We start from the raw sequence: 16,321 nt of genomic DNA on the forward strand, positions 1-16,321 counted from the left end.
TTTCATTGCTATCCAATGAGCTTGGTTGGGATTACTTGTGTATCGACTAAGCTTGCTTATTGCACAAGCTATATCAGGTCGTGTACAATTCATAATGTACATCAAACTTCCCAACACTCGAGCATATTCCAATTGAGATTTGCTTTCACCTTTATTTTTTGCAAGAATATGGTTTAAATCAATTGGCATTTTTGCTTCTTTAAATTCCAAATATTTGAACTTTTCAAGAACCATTTTAATATAATGAGATTGAGACAAAGCTAGACCTTGAGGAGTCTGTAGGATCTTGATTCCCAAAATTAAATCTGCAACTCCTAAGTCTTTCATATCAAATTTACTAGTAAGCATGCGCTTAGTAGCATTTATGTTAGCAATATCGTTACTCATTATCAACATATCATCCACATATAAACAAACAATGACTATTTGATTTGGAGTATTCTTAATGTAAACACATTTGTCACACTCATTGATCTTGAAACCATTTGACAACATTGTTTGGTCAAATTTCGCATGCCATTGTTTTGGTGCTTGTTTTAGTCCGTAAAGTGACTTAACAAGTCGACACACCTTCTTTTCTTTTCCGGAGACTACAAACCCTTCAGGTTGTTCCATATAGATTTCTTCCTCTAAATCCCCATTTAAGAAGGCCGTCTTTACATCCATCTGATGGATTTGAAGGCCATACACGGCGGCTAACGCTATTAACACCCGGATAGATGTAATCCTTGTTACCGGCGAGTATGTGTCAAAGTAATCAAGACCTTCTCGTTGTCTAAACCCTATAACAACTAATCTTGCCTTATATTTGTCAATAGTACCATCAGCTTTCATTTTCCTTTTGAAAATCCATTTAGAACCCAAAGGTTTATTTCCCGGAGGAAGATCAACCAATTCCCAGGTATGATTACTTAATATGGATTCTATCTCACTATTGACTGCCTCTTTCCAATATTGTGCTTCCGAGGAAGACATTGCTTCTTTGAACGTTTGAGGCTCATTTTCCAATAAGAATGCCAGAAAATCTGATCCAAAGGAAGTAGCTATCCTTTGACGTTTACTACGTCTTGGATTTTCTTCATCAAACGCACTTCCCTTTGCTTCTTCCCGAGGTCGCTTAGATTTTTCATTAGACGAATCACATTCCATTTTATACGGATAAATATTCTCAAAAAATTCAGCATTATCCGATTCAATTACCGTATTAATGTGAATGTCGGGATTTTCTGATTTATGAACCAGAAACCGATATTCCCTACTATTTGTTGCTTATCCTACGAAAACACAATCAACGGTTTTTGGTCCAATTTTTACCCTTTTGGGTTTAGGAACTTGCACTTTAGCCAAACATCCCCACACTTTAAAATATTTTAAGTTAGGTTTCCTTCCTTTCCATTTTCATATGGAATGGATTGTCTTTTGCTATGGGGAACTCGATTCAGTATTTGATTAGCTGTAAGAATAGCTTCCCCCCACAAGTTCTGAGGTAAACCAGAACTTATTAATAAGGTGTTCATCATCTCCTTTAATGTTCTATTCTTTCTTTCTGCAATTCCATTTGATTGCGGTGAGTAAGGGGCAGTTGTTTGGTGAATAATGCCATTTTCCAAAAATATTTCTTCAAAAGGAGATTCATATTCCCCGCCTCTATCACTTCTTATCATTTTAATCTTTTTGTTTAATTGCGTTTCAACTTTATTTTTGTATTGCTTGAATGCGTCTATTGCTTCATCTTTACTATTAAATAAGTAAATATAGCAATATCTAGTACTGTCGTCAATAAAAGTTATGAAATACTTTTTCCCACCGCGAGATGGTATTGACTTCATGTCGAAAATACCCATGTGAATTAAGTCTAAAGGATTTGAATTCCTTTCAACTGACTTATAAGGATGCTTAACATACTTTGATTCCACACATATTTGACATTTCGAGTTATTGCATTCAAACTTAGGTAATACTTCCAAATTAATCATTTTTCGCAAAGTTTTGAAGTTGACGTGGCCTAAACGTTCATGCCATAAATTATTTGACTCAAGCAAGTAAGAAGAAGCTGAAATTTTATTCATATCAATGGCAATTACATTGAGCTTAAAAAGGCCTCAGTCAGGTAACCTTTCCTACATACTATTTCGTTCTTACTAATACAACCTTGTCGGAAACAAAAACACACTTAAAGCCATTCTTGACTAGAAGTGATGTTGAGACTGAATTCTTCCGCAATTCAGGAACATGAAGAATCTTTTAGAGTCACAATCTTTCCCGAAGTCATCTTCAAAGCCACCTTGCCCGTTCCTTCAGTTTTGCAGTAGGCGGAGTTTGCCATAAACATTATCTAATCGGGTCCAGCGGGAGCATATGAAGTAAAACAACTCCTTGTTAGCACAAACATGTCGAGTTGCTCCTGAATCAATCCACCATTCTCTAGGATTTCCGACTAGGTTGGCATTCTGAAAAAATGGCACATAGGTCGTCTATTTCATCATTCTTCTCAATCATGTTTGCTTGTCTTTTCTTCTTGTCCTTCTTTGGTGCACGACATTCAGTAGCCTTGTGTCCAACCTTTCCACAGTTGTGGCAATTACCTTTGAACCTCTTCTTGCTTGGATAATTCGTTGATCCAGATGGCTTCTATCTCTTTTTACTCGTTGAAGCTTCCTCAACAATATTTGCACCCATTAATGTTGAATTTCCACGAGATTTCTTCTCAGCAGCCTTGTTGTCCTCTTCAATCCGTAGACGAACAATAAGGTCTTCAAGCGTCATCTCCTTGCGCTTATGTTTCAAGTAATTCTTAAAGTCCTTCCACAACGGAGGCAGCTTTTCAATAAATGCCGCAACTTGAAACGCTTTATTTATGACCATACCTTCAATCATAAATTTATAATTAGTACAATAATTAATATTTTGAATAAAAATATTAACTCGTTTTATACCTTCAGCAAGGAGGTCATGAACAATAACTTGCAATTCTTGGACTTGCGTTATGACAGATTTACCGTCAATCATTTTGAAATCCAGAAATTTGGCGGCCACAAACTTCTTAAGTCTAGCATCTTCAGTCTTGTACTTCTTTTCAAGAGCATTCCATAATTCTCTTGATGTTTTCATGACGCTATAAACGTTGTACAAGCCATCTTCCAGCCCACTTAAAATGTAATTTTTGCACAGAAAATCAGAGTGCTTCCAAGCCTCAGTAACAAGGAAGCGCTCGTTGTCAGGGGTTCCTTCAGGAACGACTGGAACATCCTCTTGAATGAACCTTTGCAGACTTAGAGTGGTTAGATAAAAGAACATCTTTTGCTGCCATCTCTTAAAGTCAACACCAGAAAATTTCCCCGGCTTTTCCGCTGGTGGCATCGCCGTTGCAGGTGCAGTAGGACGGCTAGGACCTGGCATCCCTGAAACTGTGTTAGCAGTAACAGTCACAGCAGGTTCAATTTGTTCCTCTCCGTTAGTCGTTTCTGTCAATATGACACAAACAGGTTCAGTAAATGGTGAAGTATTTAATCCTTCAACCCAAAACAACACAGCGAAGAGATTATTCTTCAAACTGATTTTAACAAAGTGAAGAGATTATTCTTCAAACTTATTAGGAGAGTCACTTCGAAAATCAGAACAGTAAAGATATGTATAAACAATAAGATTCTTTAAGCTTGTTAGATAATCTGAAATTTAAGTGACTAAAACCAGGAAAAATAAATGAACAGAAAGGGCAGAATTATGTTCCGAGCCCACAAATTCCTTGTGTGTCCTTAAAGAATCTTATCCCCTCACTGTTGCCCAAGGTTAACGGATAAATTCTTCCCAGGATAGAACGGAACTTTCCAACTTAGCGGTAGCGGCACTTCAAATCACTAAGTTATCAGCGAACTCAAAATAATGGTGGAAATCACACGACTTTGACTTACTTTGTTTTGAAAGTAATGATGCAGAAAGAAGAAGGAGATGAAGCAGAAGATTTCAGGATGAAAAATTCTGAAGGAATGGCTGCTTATTTATAGCCAACGAATTCTGGATTGAAAGGGTGTGAAAGTGGCTGTTCACACTTCAGATGGCTATTCGTGAAATGCAGCCCTCTCTTTGGTGGCTATTCGTGAAACAGCCTCTCTTTGGTGGCTGTTTAATTAACGCGGGAAAATTAAAGACGGAAATTAATTAATTTAACGTTACTAATAACGGTCATTCAAAATATTAATATAAAATATTAATATTTATTTAATTAATTTCATTTTATTGGTCCACAAAATTAAGTCAATCAATCATATCAATTGACCGAATCTGAATTCAAAGCCGAAGCCGAAGCCGAAGACGGCGCGAGGCCCCTTCCTCTTAGCTCCTTTTAAGAGCTTAAGGAAGTGCTTCTATATTTAAACCCAACAAAATACGTGTCTTTAACCAATGAGGGACAAAGTGCAAAAGCCAAAGTTGCCTTTCCATCTTCTTTCCTCATTTCCCATTCACACTACCACTTCAACCCCAACAAAGAGTGATCTTTTGTACACGTCATTGTGCTTCGAGTTTGAGTTTCTTTGTATGCTCGAGCTAAATACAAAGTTGAAAAAAGAGTTCCTTGTATATTGTGCCTTGTGTTCTTATTTAATTCCCGTTGCCTTAACTTAAGAGCCTGTTTGGATTGGCTTAAAAGCTGGTCAAACCAGCTTTTAAGCCATTTTTAGGTAACTGGTTGGCAAAATAAAAAACAGCTTAAAAAAAGTTAAAAATGGCTTAAAAAAAGCTAAAAGCCACAAGTTAGGATATCCTAACTTCTCCGTTTTTGGCTTAAAAGCCATCTTATTTTGACCAATGAAATTACTTACTTGTCCCTTATAACTTTTTCTAATCCCAAAACTACCCTCATCAAATAAATCCTAAAACATCCAACTACTCACTTTCTGTTCATCTTCTTTCCTCTTCTTCTCCTTTATCTTCTATTCTCACCCACACGTTCACCTTTCCTATGTGATATTCATGCTTTTCTACACTTCTATTTTCCTATTATAAATGCTCCTTTTTTTTAACATAACATTAAAATACAAATACCCTTTTCCTCAACATTTGGAGGAGGAATCTGCTTCTGTAATTTGTCCATATCGTAATTGGCAGTAGTCTATTTCCATTTTTCAAATATATGACCATGTCCTTTGATTTCGTCTTTGTTTGGTAAGCAAGAGGAAGATGTAGGTTTTTGATTTGTTTTTATGCGATATTTTTGTCTTTTTAACAGAAAAAAGTGCTTACCAACACTTATTTACCAAACACTTCAATAACTTTTTTTAAGTTTCAGCACTTTTATCCAAACAGGTAACTGCTTATTTATAAAACAAGCTCCAGCACTTAAAAGTTACTTTTAAGCACTTGTGCTTAAAAGCCATTTTTTTTAAGCCAATCCAAACGGGCTCTAAATCTTACTACGTTGAAAGCTGCTTAAAAATATTCTAAGTCCAAAGTTGCTGAAATTTTGATTTAAGTGTTGAAAAGGTTGAAGTTGGGTGTGAGGCCGAGCTGCCGCGCAGGCTGGTTTTGGCGGACAGAAAATCAGCACGTGACAACTAGATAAGGGCAAGAGGCCTGATCTGCTTCCAACAACCCATCCCAGTGCGGCTATTATTTTGCCTTCTGAATCAACAAAGTGATCGAAATCATCCTTAGACTCTTCATTTGTTCCTCATGTAACAATTGTGATCCATGGAATCCTTAAACCATGCAAGTGATACATTCAGCCATCAAATACATTTAGGATCCCCTTTCTACATTTGATTATTTATTGATGGTCTGACGAGCTTTCCTAGCCTAAGGTGCTGTCTCGAGTTGTTAGAATATTCGCATATAAAGTTTGAACGAGAGCTTTTATGCAATTTAAATTAACAAAAAGTAGTGACAGCAGTACAAAATCTTTAATTCTCGAGTTTCTTTTGCCAATAAACCCTGCCTACTGAGACCCTAACCCGAGTAAGTCGGTGCTCCATAAGGGAAAATTAAAGCAAAATTTGTTCAAATCCTCCCACATGTTCAATCTTTTTTAGCGTTTCTCCAAAGATCTTTACAATGAATGCGGCCTTTAGTTTGCTCACTCATGGAGTTGCATTTTATACCTCTAAGAATATAATTAATCATCGTTAGTCTAATGTGAATTGACTCGAATTACTTCGTGTTGCACGCCTAGGAGGGCAGCCCGTTTTGATACATGGGGCCTGATACAACTCCTTTTCCTTAAGTTGAACAAAACCAAACATTGGCACCGACAATGATTATGAAATGGGTGGTCGAATGTTGTACTTACTGGTGACAGATAAAGTACAACTGCACATGGGGTTACAAGATATTATAATGGATACTCTAAACCAGTCAGCTGACAATCAACTGTGAGTTGTAGGCATGTTCAGCCTTGAGCATAATACACTTTCCAACTACTAAATAAAAGACATACCGCCAGCAAATTGCTTAACTTAACAGGCTTACACAGTGGACCAGCATAATAATTGAAGCAAGAAAAATAAATAGTTTCTTTAAACAATATGATTGTAATGCTGCTAGTTACAAAAGAATAAAAGAACGAATAAAATACCACTATAGGTTTCAGCTAAACGAGCTATTATTCAACTATCCCTGTTTCTTCACGGCGGAAAAAGTTCCACTACTCGCTTCGGTACTCCAGTTAGAAAAAATTCCGACCATTCTGTAATCCTAGTAATATACGTGGAATCCTTGCCCGAAATAAAAGGATTGATGGTCTACACGTCGGTGATTAGCAGTATGGATAAACAAACGAACAGGTGTGCGACCATGAAAAAGAATTGCAGTTAAAGGAGTATACTGCACTGTTAGTTTGACTCTTCAGATCCTTCATAGCCATAGGGGTTTTTACTGGCCCAGTTCCACTGATCGCGGCACATCTCATCAATGCCATACTTTGCCCTGAAAAATAAGCCAGACATTTAGTACAACACAAATCAAAAGTAGATTATATGGTACAGAGAAAGGGGTGAACAGAAGTTCTAGCTGAGGGGCACTATCAAGCGTTACCCCGTCAACTAGTGGCGGAGCCAGAATTTTCACTAAGGCATGTCAAAAAATAAAAAAAAAATAGATACACCGAAAAGTTAAGGGGAGTCGACGTATAGTAAATATACATAAAACAGAAAAATTTATCTAGCAATACAATGTAATTTTTCGGCTAAGGGGTGTCGATTGGTTGAATGTGGCTCCGCCACTGCCGTCAACTAGCAGTTAAGTAATTAATTAGATTAATCAGCGACCAGACAATTGAAGTATGCAGCCAGGTAAACAGATTGATATATTTGTAAATATCAGTTACCTCCAATTCAACTCTCGTTCTGCTTTCTCTGTTGCTGCATATACTATTTCAGCATCCCCAGGCCGTCGACCAGACATCACCAGTGGAATTTTCTAGAAAAGCAGAATAAGAGGTAATTAGTGTACCAGGAACACTTAATCAGTGCTACCATTACTACTAGGATGTTCCACAGTTAGCAAAGCATTTCCACACAAAGTGTAAGGTCAGAAACATAACTATCAATAAGTGAGCAGCTTAAGTAAAGCTGGAATTATGTGCGGCCCAAATAGAGCGTTTCAAATTATAAGAGATGTGTTCAATTTCCTCCCAGATGAGAAGAACCGGAAGCAACTCTAGAACTCATTCAAATGTACAGGAATACGTCTCAGATCAGAAATTTAAACAAAAGGCATTTCACTATAGAGGCTTTAACTTTAAATAATTATCAATATGCACTCAACCAGTCTATTTCATTCTAATACGAATTAAGAAGAAAAATACAAGGCCCTTTATTTACAAAAGCAAATAAGGCAAATGCTCTTCTTCCTCAAATGTGTGATTTATGTCTCTTTTTCCATTTATAAAAGTTTAACTCACTGAACTGGGTATTCCAACAGAGATGCCCAAGGATTAACCGACTGATTCCAAAAGTACACTACCTTTCCTGATGCCTTCTCAAATGCTGACACCACTTCCAAGACTGATGATCCTTTCCCAGTTCCCAGGTTGTAAACTTCACAGCCTGAAACTTTTTAGCAAAATCAAAGTTAGAATCAACACCAAGCAGAGAGACCTTTGCCCTCTAGGCACTTTATTAGATAGGTCACTAATGCTTTATCATCCAACAAGAATAAATGTGTCACCAAAAATATCCAAATGATATTGCTTTAGAAATGCAAAGACAAGCCAAGCTAGAACTGTTATGATTTAGTTAAACAGAAACAGCATAGCAGAATAATATGATCACACCATGAACAAAAGTTGATGCTTCTCACATAATACTATTTGCCTGGGATATTGGTGACACTGTCATGTTCAACCATGTCACGAGAAACACAAGGAGGAAAAACGATATAGAAAAGTACAGCTTTACCACTGAAAGAACAAGAATCCAATAGCAGAACTGGAAAATATGTTTCAGGGCAAACAGTCTTCAAGAAAGAAAGGTAAGAGAGCTTTGTGGTAGTGGACTCTGAGGCTGCTGGAATAATTAGCACCAGATAACTTAAACAGAGAAGTAACAATCATAAGAAATAGCAAGTATTCACCTGTCGAAGGATCAAACAGCTTCTGCAAGGCAGCAATATGGCCATCTGCTAAATCAACAACATGAATGTAATCACGCACCTGAAAATATCGGCACATGATCAATCACATGTTCAAGTTACATGTAGCTAAACAAGGATTTCCAAATTTGAGTGAGCTGATTTCTGATAATCTGGAACACATGTCAAACAATTTCTGGTAATCTAGACAAAAATCATCACATAATAGTACTATCAGAAGTAGACCATACCGCTGTACCATCCTTTGTTGGATAATCAGTTCCATAAACTGTCAGTGCTGGTCTCCTGCCAACAGCAACTTGTTGAACAAAGGGCATAAGGTTGTTTGGAATTCCACGTGGATCATCACCAATATAACCACTTGGATGTGCACCAATGGGATTGAAGTACCGCAACAATATGACTTTCCATTCATGGTCAGAATGGTAGACATCACGGCAAATTTCTTCAGTGAAGAGCTGAAAATTAAGTCTACTTAGCTTTGAGTATAAACACAGGGCATACACATAACCAGAATTCTGATATTCAGGAAAAGAAAGAACAAAGAATCCTCACACCCCTCCCTCCTTTAAAAGAATTGGACAAGTGAAGGTATAAAACTTGGCTGCTCAGCAGCCTCAGTGGAGAGGCAGCCAACGAAATGCGCTTGCAGTTTAGTATCACAAATATTCACTTCATAAAATCAGCTGGGCACTGAAATGACCAGATGAGACAACTCAAAATCTACCTTTGTCCTTCCATAAGGATTTGCAGCACTTATGGGAGATTCCTCAGTACAAGGAACCTCTTTTGGCCAGCCATAGACAGTAGATGATGATGAGAACACTAGCTGAATAATTGAAGATAGAAACCAGTCAATACAATAATTTGCAAGAGAGAAAAGATGTGTTATTAAGATAATCAAAAGAGTATAGAGAAATACATTTTTGCATCCACGCGTTGCCATGACTTCCAGCAGGGTAATTGTACCTGTAATATTGTTGTTGTAGTACATCAAAGGTTTCTGGCAACTTTCACCCACTGCTTTTAGTCCAGCAAAATGGATAACAGCATCGAACCTGCATTAGATATGAAACTGATGTTGAACTAAAGAAATAAAGTAAAGCAAGGGAGCTGATAGACAAATATAAACACTACAACCATCATGTTGGAAAGTGTTAGACAAGAGCATATTTCCGGTCAACAGCATATAATTCATGAAAATGTTTATCAAATTTTCAGCTTAATGTGTCATAGATAAAAACAACATTGGCTAGAATAACAACGGAATGGTGATCAACAAAGAGGAAGATTGACAAGAGAAGTTCAGAATTAAAAGTATAATTACCCTTGCAACTAACATGGTATAACTTACTTGTTAGACTCGAAAAGCTTTTCAACTGCAGGCTTGTCGCGCAGATCTATCTGCAGTTTAAGACAAAACTATACAAATCAGGAACATAAATGCAAGAAATGAAGAAACATTCAAGTGCCTGAGGCTTGAAAACATCCTATAATACTGTGTAACAGTGTTTGAAACAAAAATTGAAGCAAAGATTACAAACTTTGTTTTTATTTTAGCTATGACAGTGATTTTCGGGCCAGTTTGCAAGCACATTGACTATTTCACCGGGTATCTGCTACCTCCCACTAGCGTAGGTTATCTGAATATACTACTTTAAGCTTTTGCATCGTTAGCTATTTGTCTAATCCAAGTACACAAATGTACACATCTAACACAGGAAGAAGCAAAAAACATGATAAACCATAAATCATAACACTTGATAAAAACACAGATGCAACATTAAATCAAATCAAACAAATTCAAAACAAAAATCCAATCTCTATAATAGGAATCCAACCATTATACCCAGATATACGTGACTCCACATTATCAAGAAAACCCACGATTATAGATGAGGAAAAGGGAACGTACATTGTAAAAGGAGAGGTTAGGGCCTAATTGACCCGCAAGTTCCTGAACCCTTTTGATAGCAATAGCAGAAGAATTATCCAAATTATCAACCACCACTGTCTTGTAACCACCAAGCAGTAATTGTAACACCGTGTGACTCCCAATGTACCCAGCTCCACCTGTCACTAATATATTCTTCGACATTGATCCAAATTTATGGTTTCGATTTGGGTTTGGAGAAGAGAATACGATGTTATGGTTTGTGAAAAGAATGAGACTGGGGAAGAGATTCCAAAGTCCAATTTTTATAATGGTGATTTGTGAGAGGAAGAAGAATGAATAGGGAATTTGGTCACCTCTGCACTGTCATTGGGTGGCAGAATATAGTTTTAAGAAGAAGAAAAATAAAGCAAAGGAAGGGCCATGTGGAGAGGAGGTTTCATCACGTCGGTAGCTTTGTATCGGCGGCTGTTTACACTCCTCAGTTACTCTGTTGTAATTTCACTCCTCAATATTACACTTTTCTTTTACTAAAAGGGGATCGGGGAAGTGGAAGGGTAAAGGGGTAATGGAAAATGGAAAATGGAATATGGAATATGGAAATGAGCACAACACATATATTACGTGGGAAACTTTGATGATGTTGTTAGGATCCGTTTGGATTAGAAATAAGTTACGCATGAATTAGTAATAATATAATAACAATAATAACATACTCAGTGTAATCTTACAAGTGGATTTGGAGAAGGTAGTGTGTACCGGGGGCGGGCCTACATTGGGGGAAGGGGGTCACAGGAACCGTTAGCCTCGGCAAAAAGACTGTATATATATTTCATATATATCTATATATACACTCATGACCCCTAATATATTTTACGCGGCCCCCTAAAATACAAAAATTGGACAGAGACGCTAGTTTATAGGAGTGTTTAAGTACCTACACTCTCTCGATGACCTAGGTTTGAATGTGGGCTTCTACAACTTATATTTTTTAGTATTTTATTTTTAAGGTGGTGCCTCCGTGATACTCAAATCATGGGTCCGCCTCTGGTGTATACGGAGACCTTACCCTACCTTTTGAAGATAGATATAGTATTTCTGATTGATCCTTGACTCAAGAAAAGCATAATCCAACAGTAATGAAAAAAATACGATAGTATAGAAGCCACAAAGGAAACAGTAATAGTAGCAAGAAAAATAAGCAACAATAGGCAATAATAATAAATCTAAGAATAAGAGAAAACAGGCGTAATACTAATACTACAGGTATGGAGAAGAAAAACAATCAAGTACCCACTAACCCACAACTTTAGTTCTCAACATCTACGCCCTCCAATCAAGGGTCATATCCTCGCTAAACTAAATATGTATCATATCCTGTCTAATCACATCTCCCCAATACTTTTTAGGGCGAATGAAGATGTAATGATTATAATAAATAGATTTATTTTTGTTGAATATTTTATTTGATATATTAAAAATTATTAGTATATTTTGTATAATTTGAAATGTCTTTACTTTTCAAATAAAGTTTGTTTACCATTACAACTTGGTTGGATGGTTGTTACCTTTTGTATAGTATCGAATTGTTACTTTAAATATAATATTTGTTTTGATTTGTTACTTAAATTTTATTGTATCGTATCGTTAAATTCCTCGTTACATAACAACGAAAAGTGCCACTTTATGGAACGACCGATTTTGTGTGGTCGCATCGTTTCCTTTTTTTTTCTCCTCATCTTACCCTTTCCTATTATTAAATAATCTTATTTTATCTTTTACCCTACCTTTTTATATAATAATTTTACGTCGTATTCTACTTCTTTTTTTTAAATAGTATTGCAAGTTTAATCATGAAATAACGACAAACAATACAATCTATTCAAATATTTTATACATCAAAATAATACAGTATAAGTAATACAATAATGTACAATAAATTATGAAATGATACATAACAACCATCCAAATAAGATGTTGGAGAAATAGTTTTCTCGGTTTAATATTTTAAATTTATGTATTACTAATAATTATATTTTATGTCATATTTTATCACGCATAAATATAATCTATATTTCTTATAATTTAATCTTGTACTATTTATATAGGAGAAGAATAAAAATAGCTAACGTGTTATAAAACTAAAGACTGCAAAGCAGATAAACTAAAGACATGTATAGAGAGAGATTGATATATTGTTCAACTTCAAACTGATTTACATAATGAACTGAAATCTCCTTTATTTATAGAAGAAAGGAAGTTGTTGTGTAAGATGCTACTGTAAACTACTATATTGCTACTGCAGGCTGCTGTGTAAGCTACTTGTAAGTTGCTTGTAAGCTGCTACTGTACCAGATATAGATAACCTTCTACCGGGGGTAATATTTATCCATAACGGAGTACCAAAAAGATAAGCTTCTTCAGGAGTCTTATTTCCAATAGAGAACTAAACAGATAAACATATTTACGGCAGAGTCCCATATGGATACGCTTCTTCAGGAAGCTTATTTACAACGGAGTACTAAATAAACATTCATAATATAATATATATTTATAACACTCCCCCTTTGATTTTTATTAAAAAGATAATGTGCCTTATTAAAACCTTACTAGAAAAAACCCCGTGGAAAAATCCTAGTGAAGGAAAAGAGTACACATATTTAGTAATACACATTGCTAGGTGCCTCATTAAAAACCTGTAAGGAAAACCCCGTGGGGAAAAACCTTAGTAAGGAAAAAAGAGTGCATCGCGTATTTTACTCCCCCTGATGAAAACTTTGTTTCAAATATTCAAGCCTCTGCATTCCAATCTTGTATACCATCTTCTCAAAAGTTGAATTTGTAGAGAATATTATCCACCACTATTTCAGATCGATTTAAATTAATCTCATCAAACCAAAAAGCTGATGCAAGTCATTTCATTGAGTTGCTTACAACCTGCCTGCATCAGCTGCTTGTAGAAAACTTCAATGGAGTACTAAATGGATAATCTTCTTCAGGAAGATTATCTACAGTGGAGTAATAAATGGACATCCACAATAATATTTTCATAACACTCCCCCTTGGATGTTCATTATTATGTGCCTCGTTAAAACCTTACTAGGAAAAACCCCGTGGGAAAAAATCCTAGTCAAGGAAAAAGAGAACACTTATAATATACACTGCAAGCTGTCTCATTAAAAACCTTACCAGGAAAAACCTAGTGGGAAAAACCTAAGCAAGGGAAAAAGAGTACCGTGCAGAGACTTAGGTATATCAGGACCAAGGAGTTCATCATCCTCTTCTGGAGGTAAGAACGGACCCTTATTCACTTTAAGTGATCAAAAAAAATATTGATGTACTCAATGAGCGTGCTTTGTCCATGTAAAAGCATTTTAAGACCATTTTTGTATAGGCAGACTGATGGATAAAAATCCCATATGCTAAATGTTCAATTTTCAAACTAAAAAAAAGTTTTGTGTTTCCAAGATCTTTCATCTCAAATTCTTTCTTAAGATATTCAATTGCCTTTTAAGCTCTTCTGGAGTTCCAACAAGATTTATGTCATAAACATAAACAGAAAGTATAACAAATTCTGATGATATTTTCATTATAAAAAATACATGGACAAATAACATCACTTACGTAACCCTCTTTCAGCAAATATTCACTAAGGCGATTACACCACATGCGCCCAGATTCCTTTAAACCGTACAAAGACCTTTTTAATCTGATCGAGTATATTTCACGAGACTTTGAACTATATGCTTCAGGCATTTTGAATCCTTCAGGGATCTTTATAGAGATTAATCAAATGAGTCATACACTGTAACAACCCGGCCGATCGTTTTTAGAATTTACGCCCCGATCCCCTATTAACTACTTTCCCCGTGTTTATTTCTGCTATTTTGAAATTGCCGGGATGTTCGGTTTTGAGTTTCGGAGAGTTTTGGGACACTTAGTCCCTAAATGAGAGCTTAAGTGTTGGAAATTTGACCATAGTCGGAACAGTGTGAAGACGGCCTTGTAATGGGATTTCAATGGTTCCGTTAGCTACATTGGGTGATTTCAGGTGAAAGAGCGTGTTCGGATTGTGTTTTGGAGGTCCGTAGCTAATTTAGGCTTGAAATGCCGAAAGATGGATTTTTAAAGTTTCTGATTCGATGGTGAGATTTTGATCCGAGGGTCGAAATGGAATTCCGGAAGTTGGAGTAGCTCCGTAGTGTTGAATGTGACATGTGTGCATAATTTTAGGTCATTCGGACGAGGTTTGATAGACTTTTTGATCGAAAGCGTAAATTTTGAGTTTTTAAAGTTCTTAGGCTTGAATTCGATGTTAAATTGGGGTTTCGATGTTGTTTTAGGTGTTTTAAGGATTGGTATAAGTTAGGACAGTGATATTAGACTTGTTTGTGCTTTTGGTTGAGGTCCCAGGGGCCTCGGGATGGTTTCGGAAGGTTTCCGGAAGATTTGGGAGTTGGTTTGTTCAGCTCCAACTGCTGAACTTCTGTCATAGCCACACCTGCGGATTGGGGACCACAGGTGCATGATCGCAGCAGCGCTTGGGGAGACGCAGATGCGGCGAAATGCTTGGAAGCCAGTTTCCGCAGGTGCGGTGGTATGGGCGCACCTGCGAGACCGCAAGTGCGGTAGAAGAAGCGCAGATGCGACCTAGTGCCTTTAGTGAATTATCACATATGCGACGTTCTTTCCACAGAAGCGAGACTGCAGATGCGGTCCTAGAGCCGCAGAAGCGGATTAGCTGGGCAGAACATAAAAATAGTTGTCTTCGCGAATTTGAGCTATTCTTTCACCATTTTCATCCGAGAAGTGAGCTTTTAGGGAGATTTTTGAGAGAGGATTCAAGAGAGCTTCGAGGAGGTAAGATTCTTGGAACCTTAACTCGTTATTATAGTGATTTTTATCATCCTAAGCATGAAAATTTAAGGAAAATTAGTGGCAAATTGAGGATTGGGGCTTGATTAATTAGAGACCTTTGATTGATGATTTGAGGGACCAATTGAGGTCCGACTTTGGTACTTTTGGTATGAACTCCTGAGAGCGTGAGGTTTCTAGAAATGCAAATTTTACCCGATTCCGAGACGTGGGCCCGAGGGGCGTTTGGTCATTTCACCTAATTTTGCGTATTAGCTTAGAATTTATTTGTAGAATCGGTTACTTGAAGTATTATTTACATTATGCAATTGAATTGAATAGATTTGGGCCATTTGGAGTCGAATACTCGTGGCAAGAATGTGGTTTCGGGTTGATTTTGAGCTGGTTCGAGGTAAGTGGCTTGCCTAACCTTGTGTGGGGGACCTTCCCCTTAGGATTTGGTATATTTGTTTAATTGAAATGCCTTGTACGTGAGGTGACGAGTGCGTACTTGTGCTAATAATTGAAAAATCCGGTTTTCGCCAAGTAACTAAGATAGTGTTTTCTTCTCCTGTTATTACTGCTTGCAAGTTTAAGCCTACTGTTAGTCTAGAGAAGCATGATTAATTGACTTACTTGTTTTATTTGCTTAACTGCCTTAATTGCGTTATGTGAAGCATGTTAGGTTAGAATTTCCTATTTTACCTTGGTATTAAGTTGAGTTTAATTGAGAATTTTCCTTGTGCTATTGTTGTGTGCTTTGCTTTGGGACTACGGGACGACATCCCGGGAGATCCCCCTGTACGTATTGTTGATTTGAACTGAAGTGAGGATACCAAGAGATCCTTGGAATACCAAGAGATCCCTGGCATAAAATAGAGGATACCAAGAGATCCTCGGGGTACCAAGAGATCCCTGGTGTACATTGAGGATACTATGAGATCTCGGGATACTGAGAGAACCTCGGTTATTATTGTTGTTAAGAGTGGT

The 16,321-nt window shown here is 36.9% G+C and overlaps 1 protein-coding gene across 2 annotated transcripts; it reads right to left on the bottom strand.

Annotated features, from left to right (window-relative positions):
• Positions 1 to 6,315: 6,315 nt before the first annotated feature.
• On the bottom strand, positions 6,316 to 11,060 carry LOC109211731 (UDP-glucose 4-epimerase GEPI48-like). 2 transcript variants are annotated; one of them, XM_019375302.1, is made up of 9 exons: positions 10,499 to 11,060; positions 9,938 to 9,987; positions 9,506 to 9,641; positions 9,311 to 9,412; positions 8,814 to 9,041; positions 8,566 to 8,644; positions 7,957 to 8,039; positions 7,319 to 7,410; positions 6,316 to 6,918 (listed from the first exon to the last, which is right to left on the bottom strand). In XM_019375302.1, the coding sequence occupies exons 1-9, from the start codon at positions 10,679 to 10,681 to the stop codon at positions 6,825 to 6,827; spliced, it is 1,047 nt and encodes a 348-aa protein (XP_019230847.1). In that variant the 5' UTR covers positions 10,682 to 11,060; the 3' UTR covers positions 6,316 to 6,824. The 2 variants fall into 2 exon arrangements, with proteins under 2 accessions (XP_019230847.1, XP_019230846.1); XM_019375301.1 differs by having other exon boundaries at positions 7,957 to 8,045.
• Between the last annotated feature and the right edge of the window lie 5,261 nt (positions 11,061 to 16,321).

Source organism: Nicotiana attenuata, unplaced genomic scaffold (assembly GCF_001879085.1).
Source record: "Nicotiana attenuata strain UT unplaced genomic scaffold, NIATTr2, whole genome shotgun sequence".
Taxonomy (NCBI): Eukaryota; Viridiplantae; Streptophyta; class Magnoliopsida; order Solanales; family Solanaceae; genus Nicotiana; species Nicotiana attenuata.